The 20687-nt window shown below is 32.1% G+C and overlaps 3 protein-coding genes and 1 non-coding gene across 5 annotated transcripts; 3 read left to right on the top strand and 1 right to left on the bottom strand.

Annotated features, from left to right (window-relative positions):
- The first annotated feature begins 3856 nt into the window (after positions 1-3856).
- On the top strand, positions 3857-7987 carry LOC120278128 (TLC domain-containing protein 4-like). Of its 2 annotated transcripts, XM_039285047.1 has the most exons (9): positions 3857-4036; positions 5345-5476; positions 6269-6357; positions 6434-6569; positions 6671-6745; positions 6886-7007; positions 7101-7176; positions 7499-7558; positions 7644-7987. In XM_039285047.1, exons 2-9 carry the CDS (start codon positions 5363-5365, stop codon positions 7770-7772), a joined length of 801 nt encoding a protein of 266 aa, XP_039140981.1. In that variant the 5' UTR covers positions 3857-4036; positions 5345-5362; the 3' UTR covers positions 7773-7987. The 2 variants fall into 2 exon arrangements, with proteins under 2 accessions (XP_039140981.1, XP_039140980.1); XM_039285046.1 differs by lacking the exon at positions 3857-4036 and having other exon boundaries at positions 5339-5476.
- A 1329-nt stretch (positions 7988-9316) lies between these two features.
- LOC120277748 (probable aspartyl protease At4g16563) lies at positions 9317-10636 on the top strand. The gene has a single exon (XM_039284593.1). The coding sequence runs from the start codon at positions 9317-9319 to the stop codon at positions 10634-10636; it is 1320 nt and encodes a 439-aa protein (XP_039140527.1).
- A 1775-nt stretch (positions 10637-12411) lies between these two features.
- On the top strand, positions 12412-18295 carry LOC120277377 (switch-associated protein 70). Its single transcript, XM_039284195.1, has 10 exons — positions 12412-12602; positions 12746-12850; positions 13938-13999; positions 14100-14183; positions 14280-14311; positions 14440-14521; positions 14967-15195; positions 15677-15904; positions 17239-17531; positions 17675-18295. Exons 1-10 carry the CDS (start codon positions 12570-12572, stop codon positions 17979-17981), a joined length of 1455 nt encoding a protein of 484 aa, XP_039140129.1. The 5' UTR covers positions 12412-12569; the 3' UTR covers positions 17982-18295.
- Positions 18296-18469: 174 nt separating this feature from the next.
- On the bottom strand, positions 18470-18543 carry TRNAE-UUC. Its single transcript has one exon. It is a non-coding gene; the product is annotated as a tRNA-Glu (tRNA).
- Between the last annotated feature and the right edge of the window lie 2144 nt (positions 18544-20687).

Here is a 20687-nt window from a genome sequence, read left to right as displayed (position 1 = left end):
CTAGTTTATAAATTATCATAACAAAACTATATTGACTTGGTATCTTCATTATAAAAACTAATAAAAGAAATGATTTTTATAATGATGTATGTAAATATAAACTTTTGTTTAAGCATTTCCTCTTTAATTGTATTTTGTTTTACTAAAAACTATAACAATAAAATAATTGAACAAATTCATCGAAAATGAGGTAAATTTGGCTATTAAATAATTAAATAAATAATAATAATCAAAATTCAATAAACAGACTAGAAATAGTCATGTGGATGGTTTGCCAAGCCCTCCATCCTTGCTTTATAAGGGTCTCTTTAAGCAATGGTACAAATTTATTTTTGCATTTATTTTCTTTATATATTTCTATCTTATCTCAATATGACCCATTTATAAATCAATCATTTCCATTGCAAATAATTTAATTAATATAAATCTAAATGTTTCCAACAAATAAACATGACATTGAAAACACACTTAAAGACTTGGTACGGTAGTTTTTATTGAGAAATAATAGACAGTATAAAATTACCAAGGTGATTTCCAATCCCACTTAAGTAAATAATTTTGAGATCAAATTTATTATATCGTAAAAATAAAAATAAAATAAATAAAAAACCTGCTTAATGTTTCTCCACTTATATCACGGAGTTGTGTTTGGATTGACAAAAAAATACATTTTTCGGTTTAGTAAAATGGACTTTTAGTGTTTTAGAGTAAAGTGTGTGTTGGTTTAATATGCTAATACTAAAAATAACTTTTTATATTTGTAAGTTATTTGGATGTGCATTCATAGAAAACTTTTTAATAGCAGTCATAACAGGATAAGTATGCACTGAGTGTCATATTCTAAGTATTATGCATTTATCACCCGATGGGGAGCAAGAATGGACAAGAGGGGAGGCCTTCAAATCTTGGAGGCAGATAAAACAGATTGGGATGCAGCTTGGAGAGGAAGCTTTAAAAACTTAGGGTCATTTCTTTATTTCATGAGAACAGTTAAGTAATTGTGTTATTCAAAACTTCTTTTTTTAAAAACTATTCTTTTTCATAAGCATCACATAACGAGCTTTTGAAAAAAAAAAAGTGTTTTCATATTTTTGTAGTTTCACTTCTAGGTTTCTCAGAAGCTAATCCAAACAAGGCTATAGTGCTCTCAATACCTCATCCAAACTGATTTAAAGTTTAAGACCTCGTCTGAAATCGGTGAGTTTTAGATGTATAAAATTTTTCAATAACATCAAACATGCAAAATAAATAAATAGATAAATATAAAATGGCTAGAATTAACTCAACAAATTTCCAAATATTAATCTAAATCATTGAATCAAATGTCAGTTAAAAATAAAAAGTTTTAGACTTTTCTAACTGGTTTTGAAAAGGAAATAGAAACTTAACTCTTCGCTCTAAATTTCTAATTACTTGAACCCTAATTTTTATATATAAATACCTTAATTATTACTATTACCTTAAATAAAATAATAACTAAAATTTTAAGCTAAACTAAATATTTTCAAACATTGGATTTGGATTAGATATGACAATCATGCGCCTCACCCGACTAGTATACCATCTTTGGCAGGTGACGGATAAGGGCATTACACTTTATTTTTCGAGTTGAGTATGGGTCGGGAAGAGAGATCTCCTACCCAGCTGCACTTTATTATTTGAAAAATGGTAAGGGTTTTACAGTATCCTCAAATATTTGCCCACAATTTACCTAAAGATCTATTTTCATGGTGATTAGTTTGAAAATAATATTAAATTTTCTCTTAATATATTATTTTGAATTTTATTTAATATATTTATATTTGATAAAGCATAATATTATCGAAATTGAATTTTTGAGTTTATATTTTTGAATCATAATTAAATTAAAAATTAAACATTATAAAATAAATAAAAATAATGTGATAATAATTTATTCTCAATAAATTATAGGATGTGTATATAAAGAACATCCCTCGAAAAATAAAGAAAAGCTAATAAAAATCAATTCGGATATATAAATTAATCAATTAATTTATAAATTTTATGAAATTACTTAATTTACAATTGTATTTCTATTCAAAATCTCACTAAATATTTATAAAATTTGAAACTATATAAAATATAAATAGTAGATATATTTGAAAAATTTTAAAATAAAAAGCAAGATAGTTAAACATAAACAATAAAAGGTAGAAAGTTACAGTCGAGCTCTAAATAGACTACTAATGAAAATCAATCAACTCGATATTTTATATAAATCAATTTGTATATATAATTTTTATGCGATTATATAATTTAAGCATTTAACGAGTAGTCGGATATTTACGATATATCTATACTCTGCCCGAGGCGTAAGCGATAAACTAGACAAATCCCCTGGAGGGTATAGATAAGCATAGGGCTGATGACAGAAAAGCGTTACTCTGCATGCCTATCTTCTCAATTCTTGTCTACTAATTTGGATAAAGTCCCAAATCATTTAAATAATTCAAATAAATGAAAAGTGGAATAGAAACTAGATTGGAGACATAAGTAACTGGTATATTAATAAGGCAACTATTCCTTTTCTCTTAATGGGAGTTTCAAGTTGATATTCTTATACCTTTTATTCTTGTTGTTAGTAGTGGGGCTTCCTGCTTTAAATATTTGATAATAATTTTCTTTTGTATTATATGTCCTTACAAAATATCGTCACTTTCTAATTACATGTAATTAAAGGGTATATTATTAAAAAAAAAATCAAAATTTAGAAGTTTAAATTTTATTATACGATAACTTTGCTATTCTAAATTATATATTAATTTAAATAAATACTAATTGATTACTAATAAAAATTTTATTGATTTAATTTATTAAAAATTTATAAAATACTTATCTCGTTCCATGTTATTAATATATAAATTTTCTATTATTAAGATAAAATTTGCTATATTAATAGCTGGTTTATAATTTTAAAATATCTTTAAATATATAATAAAAATAACTTTGTGAACACTTGTCCTTAAAATAAACCTGTTAGTTGACATATTTTATACGTAAAAGTATACATTGAGTTAACACCAAAAATTAAAATAAATATTTTTTTTTCTCGATCCACAAGGACCACAATCAATATTACATAACACAGGGACTAAATAAACAAATATCAAAATCAAATATAAAATCCAAAAAGCACATTTAAACTTACTAATATAATATACGAGGGCAAAAATATAAATAAAACAAAAAGAAAAACCAAAAATTTCTGCAAATTAAGAAATATATATATATATATATTAAAAATTAATAAAAACTCTCTATATATTTTGATTATGATCATTTGCTTTTTAAATTTTTGTTTTTAAAAATTTTCTGTTCCACACTATCAATATTTTAATAAAATATTAAAAATAGCCAAAACATTAGCTGTAAATCTTATATTTTCATTGTGATCATTTGCTTTTCAATTTTTTGTTTTGATTTTTTAATATGTTTCTATGCTAATAATATTTTAATAGAATACCGAAAATAACCATAACATTAACCTCAATTCTTTATATATATTTTCATTCTGATCATTTATTTTTAAATTTTTGTTTTATGAATCTTTCTCATATGTTCCCATGTTATCAATATTTTAATAAAATATCGAAAATAGCCATAGCATTAAATTTTAATTTTAATTTATAAGTATAAATTTTTAAAATAAGAATTTTTTTTTTTTTAGATTTAAAAAAGTTAAAGGACTTTGCAGAGAGTTAAAAGATTGGGAAGGGCCTCCTGTTACTTTCCCTTCTAGATATGTATGTATATATGTTTTTTATATAAGATAATTATCAGAACTTAAATAATAATAATAATAATAAAACAAGAAAAGAAGAAAGAAGAAGAGAAGAGAGTTTTGTGACTTTTGTCAGTATTGAAAAAGGCTTTCCTTTTTGTGAATGAGATCATTTACTCTCTCTGATAACTTGCCGCGCAATCCCTCTCAACTCCATCACCACCACAATCAAACCCTTCTCCTCCTCCTTCTCCTTCCTTCTCTCTGTTCTCAATCTTCTCTAACTCTGGAAAGGTACAATCTTTGCATATACATCCCTGCCAGTGAGGATTTCTTGGTGTTTCAATGTTTTGGCTTGTGAATTATTGATGTTGTTCTTGGATGAGATGGTGGTGGTGGTGGTGTTGCTGTTCTTTGTAATGGTTTTTGTTTGGATTCTTGATTGTTTTTGGGTTGTTAAGTTTTCTGTTTTGTGTTGGATTGTTTGGGGGCTTGTGGTGCATTGGTGGGTCGGTCTGTTGTTTTGGGGTTCAAAGTTTTTGGTTTTATGTTTTCGGGAGATGGATTTGATTTGTGTGGGATGGGGAAATTCAAGGTGTTGGTTCTATGAGGAGAGTTTGGATCGGGGGATGTGGGTGAAAAACAGAAAACAGAGAAATGGGAAATTATGTTGATTGTTTGGTGGATTGGAGAAAATAAGGTGGATAAACAAATGAAAGAAGATGTCTTGATCAAACAAGAGCATGTTGATTTAATTTCCTTTTCTTTGCTTTTTGTATGTACTTTTTGTGGTTCGTGTGGGTTTTTTTTGTTTTGTTTTTTTGTTTTCTCTCTGATCAAACAAGAGCATGGAGTTGCTCCATCCTAGGGTTTCTTATGTTCTTTGGCAAGTTTTTTTTTTCCTGGTTTATTTGCATGCTTTTAATTTTGAGGTAATGGTATGCATTTGGTGCAACCAAGAGAGAATGAAAGCGAAGAGATAGGCGTACCTATATTCAGTTTTATGCATTCTGCATATCTTGTTAGTATGTGATCATATAATCGTGAAGATGTTAGAATGATTACTCAAGAAATTGTACAATGTTGTGTATTGGTTTGATCTAAGGTGCCGTAAATGAGCACTCGCTAGGTGCCTGATAAAAAATTTGTATCTAGTGTTACGGTACAATATTATAAACATGCATGTTTGCCCTGGGATTGCAGTGCAATATGGGTATAAGATGCATTTTCTTTGAATTGACATATTCAACAGTTCTGGTGGACTTTTATTGCCATATGACATTTTCACAGAAAAGAGATTCTTGCAAAGTAGTTGTATCTGGTTTCAAGACGATTTTTTTTCCTGTTCTTTTGAATTTCTTGCATCAATGGTTTTAAAGTTAGTTTCTTGTAGTCTTTAGTTGTCTAATTAGTGAGCTTTACAACTTAAGAACCTGATTCTCTAGTATCTGATTCATATGGAAAGTTACTGCTGAGAAATTTGTTGTCAATGCAAGAAATATTCTTTCATCTCTATTCCACAATAAATTTCCTGAATTTCCTTTTATGGGTTTGCTGTTGGGATCTATCCATCAATATATATATATATATATTTCAATGCAGGTTTCCAAGACTTCATTCATGGCAATGAAATCTTACACATACCAGGCAGAGCTACTACTTCGGGACTACTTGCTAGCAGATCCATGTGTTATATACACTTCTGTTCTTTGTGGAATAGTCATGTGTAAGATGGTATGTTTCTTCTGTCTTCTGTTATTTTGAAGATTTTTTGCATTGAATTGTGTGAGTCATCTTATTAGAAGAATTTGCAGTGATTGTGGTGAAAAACAGAGGAAATTACACATGATCTGGTGGCAGACGTTTATGTATTCTTTGTTAGCAGATCCATATCCTATCAATTCTTTTCCATGTCTCTAGCCTTTGATGTAGAACATGATGCTGCAAGAAATTTATCTGAAATTTTTTTTCCTTCCTATTCTTTTTTGGAAGAAAAGCATGCTTAATGTTATGTGAAGGAAAAAAAATGGTTAAACTCTCATGTTTTTTCTGCTTAAATTTGTTGAATTTTGTGAAGCATTTTAATGCATATAAACAATTGCATGGTGATTAATATTGTAGTCTGTCAGCATCATGATCAAGCATTTTCCTTTTCAGTTTGACAGAATATCTGAACAATTTTATTTTTGTTGTTCCTTTTTTTTTTGTCTGTGGGTTCTTTGTTCTGCATCTGTAAATATTCTTAAAATATGAACCTCTTCTATAAATCAACTATTTTTCTATTATTCATCTGTGCCAAATATTGACTGTTGAACTATACAATTAAGAGAACCATAAAAAGTTGTTTGAGTTTTACTGTCTTGAATCCATTTCTTTTCTTAGTGTTTCCTATGTGTTTCATGCATTGCCCTATCTCGTACATTCTATTGCCCTTTATATGGGGAATTCATTTTCCATGTTTGATGTCTCTCCTAGAATTTTTGAATTCAATATCTTTTCCAACAATCTGTCTTTCTGTTGTTTCAGGCATATGATCTTACACAGTTAATCAGCTCATTATATTTTAAAGCATACACTTCCCTCACAAAAGTTCAACGCATCGAGTGGAGCAACCGGTGAGAAACCACACTCTATCATTAGTAAACAATTTTATCCCTTTTAACTTAGATTTGTTTTGGATTCTTTTCGCAGGGGAATGTCCACTGCTCATGCTGTTTTTATCACAATTATGTCATCATACCTAGTTTTTTTCTCGGACCTATATTCTGACCGCCTTGATGGATTTGTGACATTTCGAAGTTCAAATCTCTCTATTTTTGCATTGGGGGTAACTATTCTTTCATGTATTCAAGAGTAAACCTTGTCTAATTTCTCTGTAAGTGCATTTTTCATATCTTGTATTGTGACTGATAATCATATTTTCTCTAGGTTTCTGCTGGATACTTCATTTGCGACCTCGCAATGATACTGTGGCTATACCCTTCTCTTGGTGGAATGGAGTATGTAAGTGTACTCTATCAGCACAATGTTCTTTTATGGATTAAATGTTATTTCATTTAGATTTATTGGCTCTGATGCCATCAATGCCCCAACCGGTGCTGTCACATATTTTTCTAATTAAAAGAAAATCTGATTCCTTTCAGATTATCCATCATTTGCTCTCTTTGATTGCGGTTTCATATGCCATGTTATCTGGAGAAGGCCAGCTATACACATTCATGGTTCTTCTCTCTGAGACAACCACTCCAGGCATTAATCTTCGATGGTGAATTTCTAGAGCTTATTGTATCACTCTCTTTGAAATAAAATCAGTGGGTTTAATTTATCTGGATGTTGACTTTATTTCTCTTTTCGCCAGGTTTTTGGATAACGCTGGTATGAAACGGTCAAAAGCTTATCTTATTAATGGTATCGGAATGTTTGCTGCATGGCTGGTAATTAAAATTTTTGCATTGCTTTTTTTTTTTTGTCTTTATTAAGAGCAAAATTGAATTTATTTTTATCTGTCATGTTTCTTCTTTATTTCTTAGTTTCATTTTAAATCTCATTCGTCGAATGTATGCTATAGGACATTTGACTTTCATTTGTGTACAATGAACATGTTTGCTTTAGCATTTATTGCCGGTGTTTAGGAAGTTAAAGCGGATCATCAATTAATAGCTTTCAGCCAAATGGAATCAAACAACAGATCATCTGTTTCAACTAAAAAGAATTGTGCATCTTCGAGGTTGAACTAAATCGTTTATCTGCTTGCAGGTTGCAAGAATTCTTCTGTTCGTTTACTTGTTTTACCATGTATACTTGCACCATGATCATGTAAAGTTTCTCTTAACTCTAACTATGTCAATCATGTCAATGGATGACGACAATTCTCATAACTTGTGGTAAAACTATGATACAGATCAAGAAAATGCAAACATTCGGTTACATCCTTGTTTTCATTGTACCGTTGGTGCTGGGCATCATGAACACAATGTGGTTCGCGAAGATTTTGAAAGGACTTAGGAAAACATTGGCTAAGAGACAATGAAAGAACCATCGACGAAAAACATGAATCTCTTCTTTACTTGAACCCTTTGGCCTTGTCGTTTGCCGATATATGGGTTGATTAGTTCCTTCCATGTTTACTGTACAAAGTGACTGGTATATTATATTATTACGATGAATTGTAGGAAAAAGTTAGTTGTTCAAAAACATGAGAAAATTGGAATGGTAATGTTAATGTTATTATCATCATCATCATCATCATCATTGTCATTGTTATTATTGATTTATTTCTTTTTATTTGTTCTGTTGTAAATGAATGGAGTTTGGAATGTTGAAAATTGGAATCAATATTTTTGTTAATCAGATAGGGGAAACCCAACTTGTGAACACTCATCACATACATGTTTGGATTAATTAATTGAGATTATTAATGTTAGTTTTACTATTATGTAAATCTAATTAATTAATTAAAAAATTGATGTGATTCTTATCTGTTTGCTTTTGAGTTGGTATTGTAGATTAACATGGGGTATTATTTATCAATCTTTTTTTTTTTTATCAGTAAAAAATACATATTTTTAAATTTTTTTTAAAAATCATTCATATATTTATAACTTAGGTAAAGTATGGTGGTTTTTACTATTAGCCCCTTAAGTTATGTGTTTATATATATTTAAAACTTAGTTATTTAGAAAATTTATATTCAAAGTGATGATAAATTAAGTTGTATTAAATTTAAATATAAAATATTTATAAATGTTATTTATTATGGTTTTGTTCAATAAATTAATCTAATATACATCCAACACAGAATCAAACTACACTCTTATTTTAGTTGATTATTTAATCAGTACTTACTAAATAGACTGATCAACTTATTTATAACCCATTTAAATTACTTCACTTGACAGTGATATTATATACAACTGACTTTGGAACTATTATGTAAATTATATAATATAAAGTGCTAATGGAACACCCCACTTTTTCACTAGATATTATGATACATTAATCATCTCCACAAAGTGATGTCCTCTCATCTCCTTTTGGGCTTTCTCCTTAAAACATGCAAATGTAGGACATGTCCTTAAACTTAAAAGGAGTGGAATATGAATCAATTGACCCTAAACAAGGACTCTCCCCCAATCATCTTCTTCTCTTATCACAAGCATGCAAAAAGCCTCTCACCACTTTTGTTTTTTGTTTTTTTTTTTTTTAATTTTTTCTATTTCCACATCCTTTTCCAAACTCCCCAAAGATTCCTAGTTCCCATGAACCTTAGTGGGCTCTATCACACACCACAAAATACCTACTTTTACCTACTTTCCTAAGGGTATATTAGTAATTATTTACATGCAATGCCATCTCATTCTTGTTGCTATATAAGTCTTCTATTCCTCATTGTATGTTGTAATGTTTTACCTTCATAAAATGAGGCACTTATCATCCCTTCTTCTTCTTCTTCTTCTTCTTCTCATTCTAAGCTCCATCTTTTTTAAGGGTACACACTCCTCTATAGTCCTAGGAATGACTCATTCTAGATCCTTATCACAACTCAAAGGTATGAAAACTCTTGAAGTTTTGGACATGATTGAGCCATTGAGAGGATTCAAAGATGGCTACCTAATGTCCCTTAACTTAGGGACACCCCCACAGGTTGTCCAAGTGTTCATGGACACTGGAAGTGATCTCACTTGGGTCCCTTGTGGCAATTTCTCCTTTGAATGTATGCAATGTGATGATTTCATGAACAACAAGCTTGTTTCCTCATTCTATCCTTCTCTTTCATCTTCATCTTTTAGGGACACATGCACAAGCCCCTTGTGCACCAACATTCATAGTTCCGACAACACTTTCGATCCATGCGCCATCGCCGGTTGCTCGCTTACTACCATTATCAAGAGCACATGCCCTAGACCATGCCCTTCCTTCTCTTACACTTATGGTGGTGGAGGGTTGGTCATAGGGAGCCTTAATAGAGACACACTTAGGGTTCATGGCAGTGGTGGTGACCTTAAAGAAGTCTCAAGCTTTTGTTTTGGTTGTGTTAGTTCAGCCTTTAAGGAACCTTTAGGACTTGTAGGGTTTGGCAAGGGTTTGCTATCTTTTCCTTCTCAAGTAGGGTTTGTCCATAAGGGTTTTTCTCATTGCTTTTTAGGGTTTAAGCTCTCCAACAACCCAAACTTCACAAGCCCTTTGATCATTGGTGACCTTGCTACCACTTCAAGAGATGGGGTTCACTTCACTCCCATGCTTTCGAATCCAATATATCCAAACTTATACTACATTGGGTTAGAGAGCATCACAGTGATTACCAATGGCAATGGCAACACTTCTTCTTCTTCTTCTTCTTCTTCTTCTTCTTCTTCTTCATCTTCTTCTTCTTCTTCTTCTCTTCAACTTCAAGTGCCTTTAAACTTGAAGAGTTTCGACTCCGGAGGGAACGGCGGCATGCTTATTGATTCCGGTACAACGTATACTCACCTACCGGAACCTCTATACTCTCAACTACTATCAGAGTTGAGCTCAAAGATAAGTTACAAGAGATGCAGTGACATTGAAGCGACAAGTGGGTTTGATCTTTGTTTTAAAGTTCCTGTTTCTGATGAAGTTGCAGGGGCGATGTTGCCTGATATAAGTTTGAGGTTTTTGAATGATGTGGAGCTTGTTTTGCCTAAAGAGAGTTGTTATTATGCAATTAGTGCTCCAAAAGAGAAGATGGTTGTCAAATGTTTATTATTTCAGAGAATGGATCAGGATGATGGAGAAGGTTATGGACCTGCAGGGGTTTTTGGGAGTTTTCAGCAGCAAAATGTGGAGGTTGTGTATGATTTGGAGAAGGAGAGGATTGGGTTCTTGCCTGTGGATTGTGCTTCCTCTGCTGCTTCCCATGGACTTATTCATTAGATCCTTTTTTTTTTGGGTTATCAAGTGTTTTTGATGATGTTGATGTTCTTGTTGTTGTTTGGTGTTTTGTTTTGATGAGATGTTTCATGTTTGTGATGTGACTATCTGACTGTGAGTTTGAACTTTGTAGTGGTGGATGATTTCTAATAAAGATGCCAAGCAGATGTGGGGATGGTTTGATGAAATTATTAATACAATTAATGGGAAGGGTAAAAGAGTCATTTCAACCCAGAGTTAATCAGTGACTGTTGCTCCAAAAAACAAAAAATAAAGGAAATAAAAAAAAATAAAGGAGGAATACTTTGTTTTTAACTAATCAGCCGGTTTTTTTTGGTTAATTAATAAATAAAACATATATATTGAAAGATCCAAATTTGGACTTCCATTAGATCTATAATATCATACTATTTGTTTACAAAGTTATTATGATAATAGTTATAATTGTTATTTTTCACCAAAAATAAAAAAATAATTAGATAAATAAACAAATACATAAAATAAAATAAAACAAAACAAAAATAAATGGTGGAAATGTCTAGATTAAATATTCATTTTGATTTTTGTATTTATAATACATAAAAATAGAATAAGTTCGTAGACATCCACAAATAATAAAAATAAGAGATAGAGTGGGGGAGATTGAACGGGTTATTCCAGGTGAGGTGAAGTTAGTAAAATCTCAGACATAGAAAAACCATTGGATTACCATCCAAAGACCCCAGACATAGATTGTAGATGTGGCCGTAAGTATAAATATTCTCACTTTGTTTGCATATAAATGTGTTTATTTTATTTTATTTTTCATAACAATTAAAACTATTTATAAAAATAAAAACAGTTTACTTATAATCTACCGTGGGTTACTCCAGCATCGTAGCCTAGTACTCGGACATTAGCTCTAGGCATTTCCTCTACCCCTTCTTACCTGAAAAGCAATGTCACCTCAGGGAGAACCATCTAGCTCTGGGTTGGAGTGGCATTTCACCCATAATCCCAACTCATCCACTGATTCTTCAACATCAGTAGATTCGAACTTCCACTTATTTTGTGGTGCACAATTTTGTGGAATGTAGGTAGCGGTTATGACCGATTCGATACAAAAGAAGGAATACTTCTGATATTTCTAGAGACAAATTTCCCTAGGAGGTCTTCCTCTATTAGCAGCTGGAAAAACTCCATCTATTGTGAGAACTTCTAGTACTTTTAACTTTATGATTGTATTTCAGGCAGAACATAACAAATGCTCGGGAATTCCTCTATTCAATCCTTTTCCTTCTTTTTGTTGTTGGATCTTTCATTCGTATATATATATCTTCTCTTTGTTTTTCAAGCCTCTAGTGAGACGCAAATAATATACCGGATAGAGCTATTCATACAAATTAATTGAAACGGATCGAGATACATATTCGTATTATATTACCAATATAATCATAAAAAGCTAATTTTTTGGGAATTTTAGACCAAGCTTTTGATAAACTCAGATTTTCAGCTAGTCCAGCCCCAACTCTTCGATATATTTTTTATTGGACTAAAATTAGGATTCATTTCTTGTCTCAAATATTTTTAAGGTTCGACTTCCTCTAAATGCATCGTTAAAAACTAATAATAATGAAAAAAAATAAAAAATAATGTGCTGAGAGGCTTATCCTAAAAATAAAAAAAAACAAAAACAAACTAGTTGTGGAATTTAAGCTAAAATTATATATATATAAAAAAAAAAATTTGAAATGAAAATAAAAATAAACAATAAACAATAAAAAATAAAACCGTCACCTGCCAGTCTTTGATAACAGACCTAACAGCCCTCTTTTCCGAAAACTACGACAACTTCAGCATCTCCGGACGAATTCCTCCCCCAAAACCCTTGCTTTCAATCGAATCTCTTCCAATTCAATCCGAATTCATCTACCTGGCGTGTCCTCTGCCCAATTTCATGCTCCCCATGGCCTCAAATGGCACTTCTCCGGTTTGTTTCCTTGTTTTTCTATCTTGATTTTGATCCTGTGGCTTCCTTGTTGTTTGATTTGGGATTTATCTTGGATCCTGGTGTCTTTGATGTTGAAAAGCTTTGATTTTTTTATGGGTTTTTGTTTGTGATGTCGGTTTTAGAGTTTGGGAGACACAGAGAGTAGTTTGGAGAGGATCAAGCGGCAGCTGACTTCGGGCTCCGGCAAGCATCTACTGCAGGGTCCGCTTCTCAAGCGATCAGAGACGGTGCGTTCTTTCTCATGATTTTTTTTTTGGAGCTTAAATGTTTTTATTTTTAGATGGGCTTGTTAAAATTAGGTCAAAAAAATGTTGTATGTTTATTTGAGTGTTTGTGGAGGAGTTAATGTTTGGTTTATCTGTTCTTTTGATTAGCACTCTTTCTGATGGTGATGAGATTGCATTTGCTTTGAATAAGGAAAAAAAGCTTATTCAGTGAAAAATCTGATTTACCCTGTATTATATTTTATGAACTTTAACCCATTGCCATGAGAAATGGATTTTGAGCTTGAGTCTACATTTGATGCTTGCTTGTGATGCTGGTTTTGATTGTCCACAATTTGCCTTTATGATGTTGTAGGGGTTCATTTTGCTTTCCTTGAAGTGGTTTTTTTCTATAGCAGCTCATGCATTTATCATTCAACAGCAAATCGCACATGTTGTAGTCAACAGTTGCAAACAAAATTTTTTAATCTTTTAATATCTTTTTGAACTTAAAAGGTTCTAATGTTGTAGTCTGTCTTAGTTTAACTGAAAATGACTTGCTTCTAGTTCAATTGGCTTGACTCAAATGTGGGCAATCATTTTTAAGACCTTTTTACCTGGTAACACAGAAAAAGATGGGAAATAAGCAAAATTTTGGCACTATTAGTGTGAATGTGTCCATTATTTTGCATGCAGATCTTGACTTTCTGCTTTTATTTATTAATATTCCTGGGTGGTCGTTCATCAACAAAATTGCTTCTTATTGTTGTTCTAGTGGTTGCAGCCAATATCGTTTTTAACCCAAAATGATCTCTCCCTACACTTGATCTGTTCCCTTCAAGAAGAGGACATATCCTGTACGCTGTCCCTTTATGGAGTATGAATTTCTTGAGATCACTTTGTTATCTACTTCAGGATCCCCCTTTTTGAATGAGTGTCTGTTGAAATGGCTTTTCAAGGAAATCCTTTTACTTTCTGCATGTTGTATTTCTTTGGCCCCCTATGTAGTTCTTATTATTGTATCTTCATGGAGAGCACTTATGAGAATTATAATTTATGAGTATTTATATTTGAAATTGAACTCAGTTTCTTTCATATTTGTCATGAACAGTTGAGGAAGTGGAATGAGAGATGGGTGATCCTAGACCCAACAACAGGAAAAATGGAATACAAGTATTACCCATCTTATATGCTTTGGAGAAATTAGAACTCCATAATGTTGTTAAATTTTTCCCCTTTATGGACAGTTAACTAATTCATGTTAATGGCATAGATTGCGGAGAAGCGAGGCACTTGTCAAGGGAACAATAATTTTTGATTCAAACAGTACAATCACTGTGTCCCCAGTGAATTTCCAGTGAGTCAATCATTTGGGCCATTTGGCATTGTTGTCAGTTATGAAATATTGACATAGATGTTTACTTAGCTGCTATTCTTGTTTTACATGTTGCAGTGGCCTTCCAAAGTATGACGGCTGCTGTTTTTGTATCCTTAACATAATTGGATTTGAGTTCCTGTTCTCACATCTTAGTGCTGAGTCATGTACTTGCAGATACCACTATATACTTGTTTCCAAACAGCATTTTGGTCTTGCTTCTTAACAACCTAACTAGATATTGGGACCCCACAGAAAAAGGAATACTTTCTGTGTGCAGAAACTCCTGGTGCTGCAAGAGCGTGGGTGTCCACTCTACAGTAAGCTTCTGAAGTTATACCTTCTCCCAGCACTATGACTTTATACATTACTAAACTCTGCTGCTTCTTAAGCACAGCTGGCATTAAGAAACACATTGTTGAGATTTCAGTTACTTTCTCTATATTTCTATATTGACCTACTTAATAATCAACTCAGTTGTCTCAATCATGTTGTTCATAATGATTAATAATTTACATGATAATTTTAATTTCCATTTAGTTACTGTCTAATTTTCTTGTGACATATATGAGGGTCTTTTTTAATCCTCGCTAAATTTGCTCTCTCATTTGTCATGTAGCTTTAAATTGGTATGACATGGTTGGATTGCTGACAAACATTTTTTCAGTTGCAAAACAACATAAACGTGGCTACGAAATTCTTGAAGTTCCCTATTGCATTCTTTTTCTAGAGTTTAAAATGATTATGCTTCTTGTAAACAACCAGGGCAACTCAGTTGGTACTACGGGCACACAAAGAGGCTGTCAATTCTTTGAGTGGGAGTGGCTCTGCCAAGTTAGGAACAGTTGCTACTGTTGTTGCAGCTGCCAACTCTACCGCTGTTGAAGCTTCTAAAGAAATTGAAGCAGCCATGAAGATCTCCATGAGAGCTGCTCTCGGTTTGATTACCAATAGACCAAATGAAGGTCAATTGGATGATTTAACAATCATGAAGGTGCATTTTTTAGTGAAAGCTTTATTTCCATAAAGAAATTATGAAGCAGATCATGTAAATGCTGTTTTATGGCCTTTTCTTCAAATCTTTACTAGGTTTGGTATGTGGTGTTTGACTTAAGTGGTATTTTACCGTCAAGAAATTTATGGTATGATGATGCTTACATTCTTTTCTGAGCAAGCCTGTCATACTTGTTAAGGTTGTATCTACTCTTAAACCATCTATGTTCCTGGTGTTATTCCTCTGGTAAATCCATCAAAATGTTGCTCATTTTTCAATCCCCAGAAAATTGGAAAGTATATTAAACCTATATGATCACATGCCTTATCAAGTTAGGGAGATTCATTTCATTCATTTTTCATCTTAATGCTGCCTCCTAAAAGATTTAGATGCCAACAAATAAGAACCAGGATCGACCTTTGATGGTTTATGTTGATCCTTTTAATCTATGGAGATTTAAGCTGTTGATAATTGTTTTCAGGAGACTCTCCGAGTGAAAGATGAAGAGCTACAACAACTGGCTAAAGAACTTCGTGCTAGAGATTCAACCATAAAAGAGATTGCTGAAAAGTTAACAGAGACTGCTGAAGCCGCTGAAGCTGCTGCAGCTGCTGCACATGTTATGGATGATGAGAGACGACTTGCATGTGCTGAAATTGAGCGGCTAACAATAGATGCAGAGAAAGAAAAAATTGTTATTCTACAAAAGGTGCATTTTATCTTGTGTGTTTCAAAATCTTGACAATTTCTAGTTAGAGTGACGCAATTAACATATTTGGTTTTTCATAATTATGACATAAATAATTAATTGGCATATGGTGAAAACTGAAGACTTTGAAACACACACATGAGAAGAAAGATGCAACTATAAAGAGGCTGATGGTATCTTTCCTACAAGGCAATTCTTGTAGATCAGATGATTTTGATTTTTGTATCCCTATTCTGAAGTTAGCTTATTATTGTTGTCATATTTGCCAAACTGAAAATAGCTCAAGCTAACATTTCAATTATGCAAATTAGAGTTCTTTTCCAAACTTTTACCTGCAGATCTGACTGTTTGAATGCACAACATGTCATGATTTCTACTTTGAAATAGTCTGTAAAACTGTTGAACCAAGAAGTGAAACATGAGCATAAAAATCTTCTTTTTAGAGCTTTAGCATATGGTATCAATTCTATATTTGCAAAGTTGCCATGTTTTTGTGTGATTCCTTTTATTGAAATCTTAATTTGGACCAACAATTTTAATAATTTGTTTTAGTGACCTCTGCAAGAAGAAATTGATAAAGTATGACATGGAGGTGTAGCACCAATGATGGTAAAGAGCTCGTTGAATAGTTTTCTACTTGCTAGAGCATGATTCCCTTACCTAATTCGTTATCTTGTAAACTAAGGATGATGCATAGCTTGTGGAAGTTTTTGTGTTGTCTCCCAAATTACCTGCTCTATTTTCAATAAAGGGCAGCAAGTGATGTCCATGCTTAAAATAATAAATGGTATAGTTGTTAGTAGAATTTCATGTTACTTAACTATATATGCATAAGTTAAACCTGTTGTTACTTGTAGTACTTTATTGGTAATTTTTTGCACTCAAGAACTATTTTCAAACCCTTTTACGGCACAAATAAGGGAATAGTATTAGTAAGTTTATTTTTGAGGTTCAATAGCAACATTTTCAACATTCAACTAGGTGATTGGCCCTAGCATTTTCTTTAAAAGAATGCAGATGGAAAAGAACATGCGTATGCTTCTGTAGAAGCCACAGTTCTGAATAAATAAACATGTCCCATACATAGTAATGACAGAGATGATTATTTAAGTATGCTGATGGAGCATCATAACAGGATACATCTTCTTCTTTTAGGTTATCTCAATTATGATTAATGTTACATTTGCCGGAGAATTTTGTCTTGATCTTCAAACATTTTCTATTTTATCATCATATAGATTTATTGCCAATTCATCATTCTGCAGCAAACAGGTAATTTAGAAGTTTTATGTTAATAAGTTGTTGAATTGTGGGATTTATATTCTTCTTTATAGTTGAAAGAATCTGAGGATAAGGTCTTGACCCTAAGCAAAGAGAAAGAAGATCTGTTGAAGCAGAGAGATTCTGCATCTCAGGAGGCACATTTGTGGCGTACAGAAATTGCAAAAGCTAGAGAGCATGCCGTGCTGTTAGAAGCTGCTGTTGTCAGAGCTGAAGAAAGGGCCAGGGTTGCAGAGGCAAGTGCTATGGCTAAATTGAAGGATGCAGCAGATCAAGCAACCATTGCTGCAAAAGAGAAGGAAGACCTCCTAGCATTAGTGAATATGTTGCAATCACAAGTTCAGAGGTAATTCATGACATTTTCCTTTCACAGTTAAATTTGTTTCATTGTACTCTTTAATTACTTGCATTCAATTTGTACCTCGGAAGTACAAGTATGAACACGTAATTTATGTAGAGTATGAGTTTAGTGTTTCATTTCTTTTGTAGAGAAGAGAGCAATACAAAGCAGGTTTTGGAGCAGAGATCAGAGTCATGCTCCGGAACTGATGACACACTTCCTATGACAAAGCATGTGGACTTATCAGATGATAATGTGGATAAAGCTTGTCTTAATGACTCGAGAGTTGAGTTTCGCTCGATCGGTGATGCTGAATGGAGCGACATCCAGTCCACTGACGCAACAGAAGCTGATGTCAGAGAGATCTCCCCAGAAGGAGATGGAAGAAGTTTGGATATTCCCATTGTGACTCACCACGTCGACGAACATCATCACAGCGGGAATTTCCAACCATAAAGAGCAAAAAAATAGGAATTTTTCTATCCCTTAAATCTAGCTTGTTTTCCAAATGTCAATGTGTATTACTCACTGAATATACAGGCAAATAAGGGCTGTGATTTAATATCCCTCTCAGAAAAGCCGGTTATTTGAATATACAGTTGAAGAAAGGTCTTGCAGATTGAGCCTGTTGAGATGTTATATATGTTGTGTTTGTTGAAGAGCAGCATTAGATGGTTCATGTTGGCTGCAAATACTTTGATGGTTTGTAATACAATTGAAGGAGATTACTCATTATGGGAGTTAGTATAAAATTTTATTTGTTGATTTGATAGGGAAATTGAAATAAGGTATAGATGGAATTGCATATTATCTTTGTGAATTTTTTTTTAAATAAATCAATTTAGGTATGCAAATAAATAATTTGGAGGGAAGGGATGCTATTGAAGCCTTGGAAATAGTAAATTATTTGGTAAAAAAGAATATGGATCCCAAAAAGAAAAAAATTCCATTGCCGGGATTTGAACCCGGGTCGCCTGGGTGAAAGCCAGGTATCCTAACCGGACTAGACGACAATGGATTTGTGACAAAATCAATGTAGTAAAATAATTTAACTAAAAACACGCTCTCCCAACCATAAATGTCAACTGCCCTTTTTTGAAAACACATAAAATAAAAAATAATAAAAAAATCATACCCAGATAATGTTTCTACTATTAATTATAAACTAAGAAAATATTTTTAAAATTAAAAAAATATATAAAAATGATTAAAAATATTTTTATATATACCATATGACAATTTTAATTAGTTGATTTGATGACGGGATATTTATAATGGATAAAAATAATAAAAATATTTTTATGCCAAATCATTTGTTGATTCATTTGAAAATGACATTTTGGACATTTGATTTTGTATTTTGGATTTGATTTGGATTTCGAGTTGTGGATTATCTATATAGATAAATCACACACTTGATTTTACATGATTTTATTTTTCAAAAGCTTTAGCTTTTATGATTGTGATATGTTGATGAACCAAAAACTTGATTTTACTTTTCAAAAGGTGAAGCTTTTTGCATCTTGTGAATTCTTCGATTCTCTAATTTTTGATGCCTTGAGGTTGTTGAACTCATTTGTTAATTTATTTGAAACTTGCATCTTGGACATTTGATTTTGCTTCTTGGATTTGATTTGAATTTCATGTTGTGGAATCCCTATGTTGATGAATGACAAAGTTGATTTTACTTTTCACAAGCTTCGGCTTTCATGCTTATGAAACTTTTTGCAGCTTGTGAACGCTTCAACCTTTCAACGTCTAATGCCTTGAGACTATTAAACTCATTTGTTGATTCATTTGAAACTTGTATCTTGGACATTTAATTTTTTCTTGGATATTTGAGTTTGTATCTTGGATTTGATTCGGATTTCAAGTAGTTGTGGATCCTCTATGTTGATGAATCATAAATTTGATTTTACATGATTTTACTTTTCAAAAGTTTCGGCTTTCATGCTTGTGAACCTTTTTACAATTTATGAACTCTTCAACCCTTTAACTTTTGATGGCTTGAGACTGTTGAGCTTATTTGTTGATTCATTTGAAACTTGTATCTTGAAAATTTGATTTTGCATCTTGTATTTTATTCGGATTTCAAGTTGTGGAATCCTTATATTGATGATTCACAAACTTTATTTTACTTTTCACAAGCTTCGGCTTTCATGCTTGTAAAACTTTTTGTAACTTCTGAACTCTTCAACACTTTAACTTTTGATGTCTTGATGTTGTTGGGCTCATTTGTTGATTCATTTGAAACTGATATCTTGGATGTGATTTGGATTTTGAATTGTGGATTTTCTATATTGATGAATCACAAAATTGAATTTTGATGATTTTACTTTTCACAAGCATCAGCTTTCATGCTTGTGAATTTTTTTGCAATTTGTGAACTCTTCAAACCTTTGATGTTTAATGCCTTGAGGTTGTTAAGTTCTGATTCATTTGAAACTTGTATATTACACATTTGAGTTTATCTTGGATATTTGAGTTTTACATCTTTGATTTGATTTGGATTTTAAGTTATGGATTCTCTATATTGATGAATCACAAACTTGATTTGACTTTTCAAAAGCTTCGACTCTCATGCTTGTGAAGCTCCCTTCAGGTTTTGACTTGTGAAACTATTTGAGTGTTTGACTTCTGATGTCTTGAGACTACTGAGTTTAATTATCGATTCATTTGATTTTTTTACTCTTGACTCTTTCACATCTTGAATCTTGATCGCTTTAACTTTGATTTTTTTTTTTTAATTCCTTAATTTTGATTTCTGATATTTCTTAAGGCACAATAATGAGCTTGATTTTTTTTTTATGACCCCAATGAGTGCCAAGAACTCAAAGTGGGTTTTACAATTTAATAATTTCTCATTAGTGTCTATAACCTTAAGATAGGTTTCAGAATTTTGTTTTCTAACCCCAATGAGCGTTTATAACTTCAAAGCAAATTTGAGAAAATTTCCCACTCCAATGAGCGCCTATGATCTCAAAGTCATCACTAGAAATTCTGACTCTTAAGAGGGCTCACAACCTTAAAGGATTAATGACCTCAAAGTAAGTTCACAAGTTCTTCACCTTTGAAATTTTTCCATCACTTCTCTAAGAGTATTTATGACCTCAAAGTGAGTTTGAGAAAATTTCCTACGCTAATGAGTGTCTATGACCTCAA

Source organism: Dioscorea cayenensis, chromosome 15, assembly GCF_009730915.1.
Source record: "Dioscorea cayenensis subsp. rotundata cultivar TDr96_F1 chromosome 15, TDr96_F1_v2_PseudoChromosome.rev07_lg8_w22 25.fasta, whole genome shotgun sequence".
Classification (NCBI taxonomy): Eukaryota; Viridiplantae; Streptophyta; class Magnoliopsida; order Dioscoreales; family Dioscoreaceae; genus Dioscorea; species Dioscorea cayenensis.
The sequence above is the reverse complement of the archived record's forward strand: the minus strand, read 5'-3'. Positions and strand labels throughout refer to the sequence as shown.

Excerpts from the sequence above, each read along its gene's own strand:
- LOC120278128 (XM_039285046.1), top strand. The coding sequence starts at position 5,339 with ATGCAGGTTTCCAAGACTTCATTCATGGCAATGAAATCTTACACATAC. Across the intron at positions 6,358-6,433 it reads CGCATCGAGTGGAGCAACCG|GGGAATGTCCACTGCTCATG; the intron begins GTGAGAAACCAC and ends TTCTTTTCGCAG. Across the intron at positions 7,008-7,100 it reads CCAGGCATTAATCTTCGATG|GTTTTTGGATAACGCTGGTA; the intron begins GTGAATTTCTAG and ends TCTTTTCGCCAG.
- LOC120277748 (XM_039284593.1), top strand. The coding sequence starts at position 9,317 with ATGATTGAGCCATTGAGAGGATTCAAAGATGGCTACCTAATGTCCCTT.
- LOC120277377 (XM_039284195.1), top strand. The coding sequence starts at position 12,570 with ATGCTCCCCATGGCCTCAAATGGCACTTCTCCG. Across the intron at positions 12,851-13,937 it reads TTCTCAAGCGATCAGAGACG|TTGAGGAAGTGGAATGAGAG; the intron begins GTGCGTTCTTTC and ends TGTCATGAACAG. Across the intron at positions 15,905-17,238 it reads AAATTGTTATTCTACAAAAG|TTGAAAGAATCTGAGGATAA; the intron begins GTGCATTTTATC and ends TCTTCTTTATAG.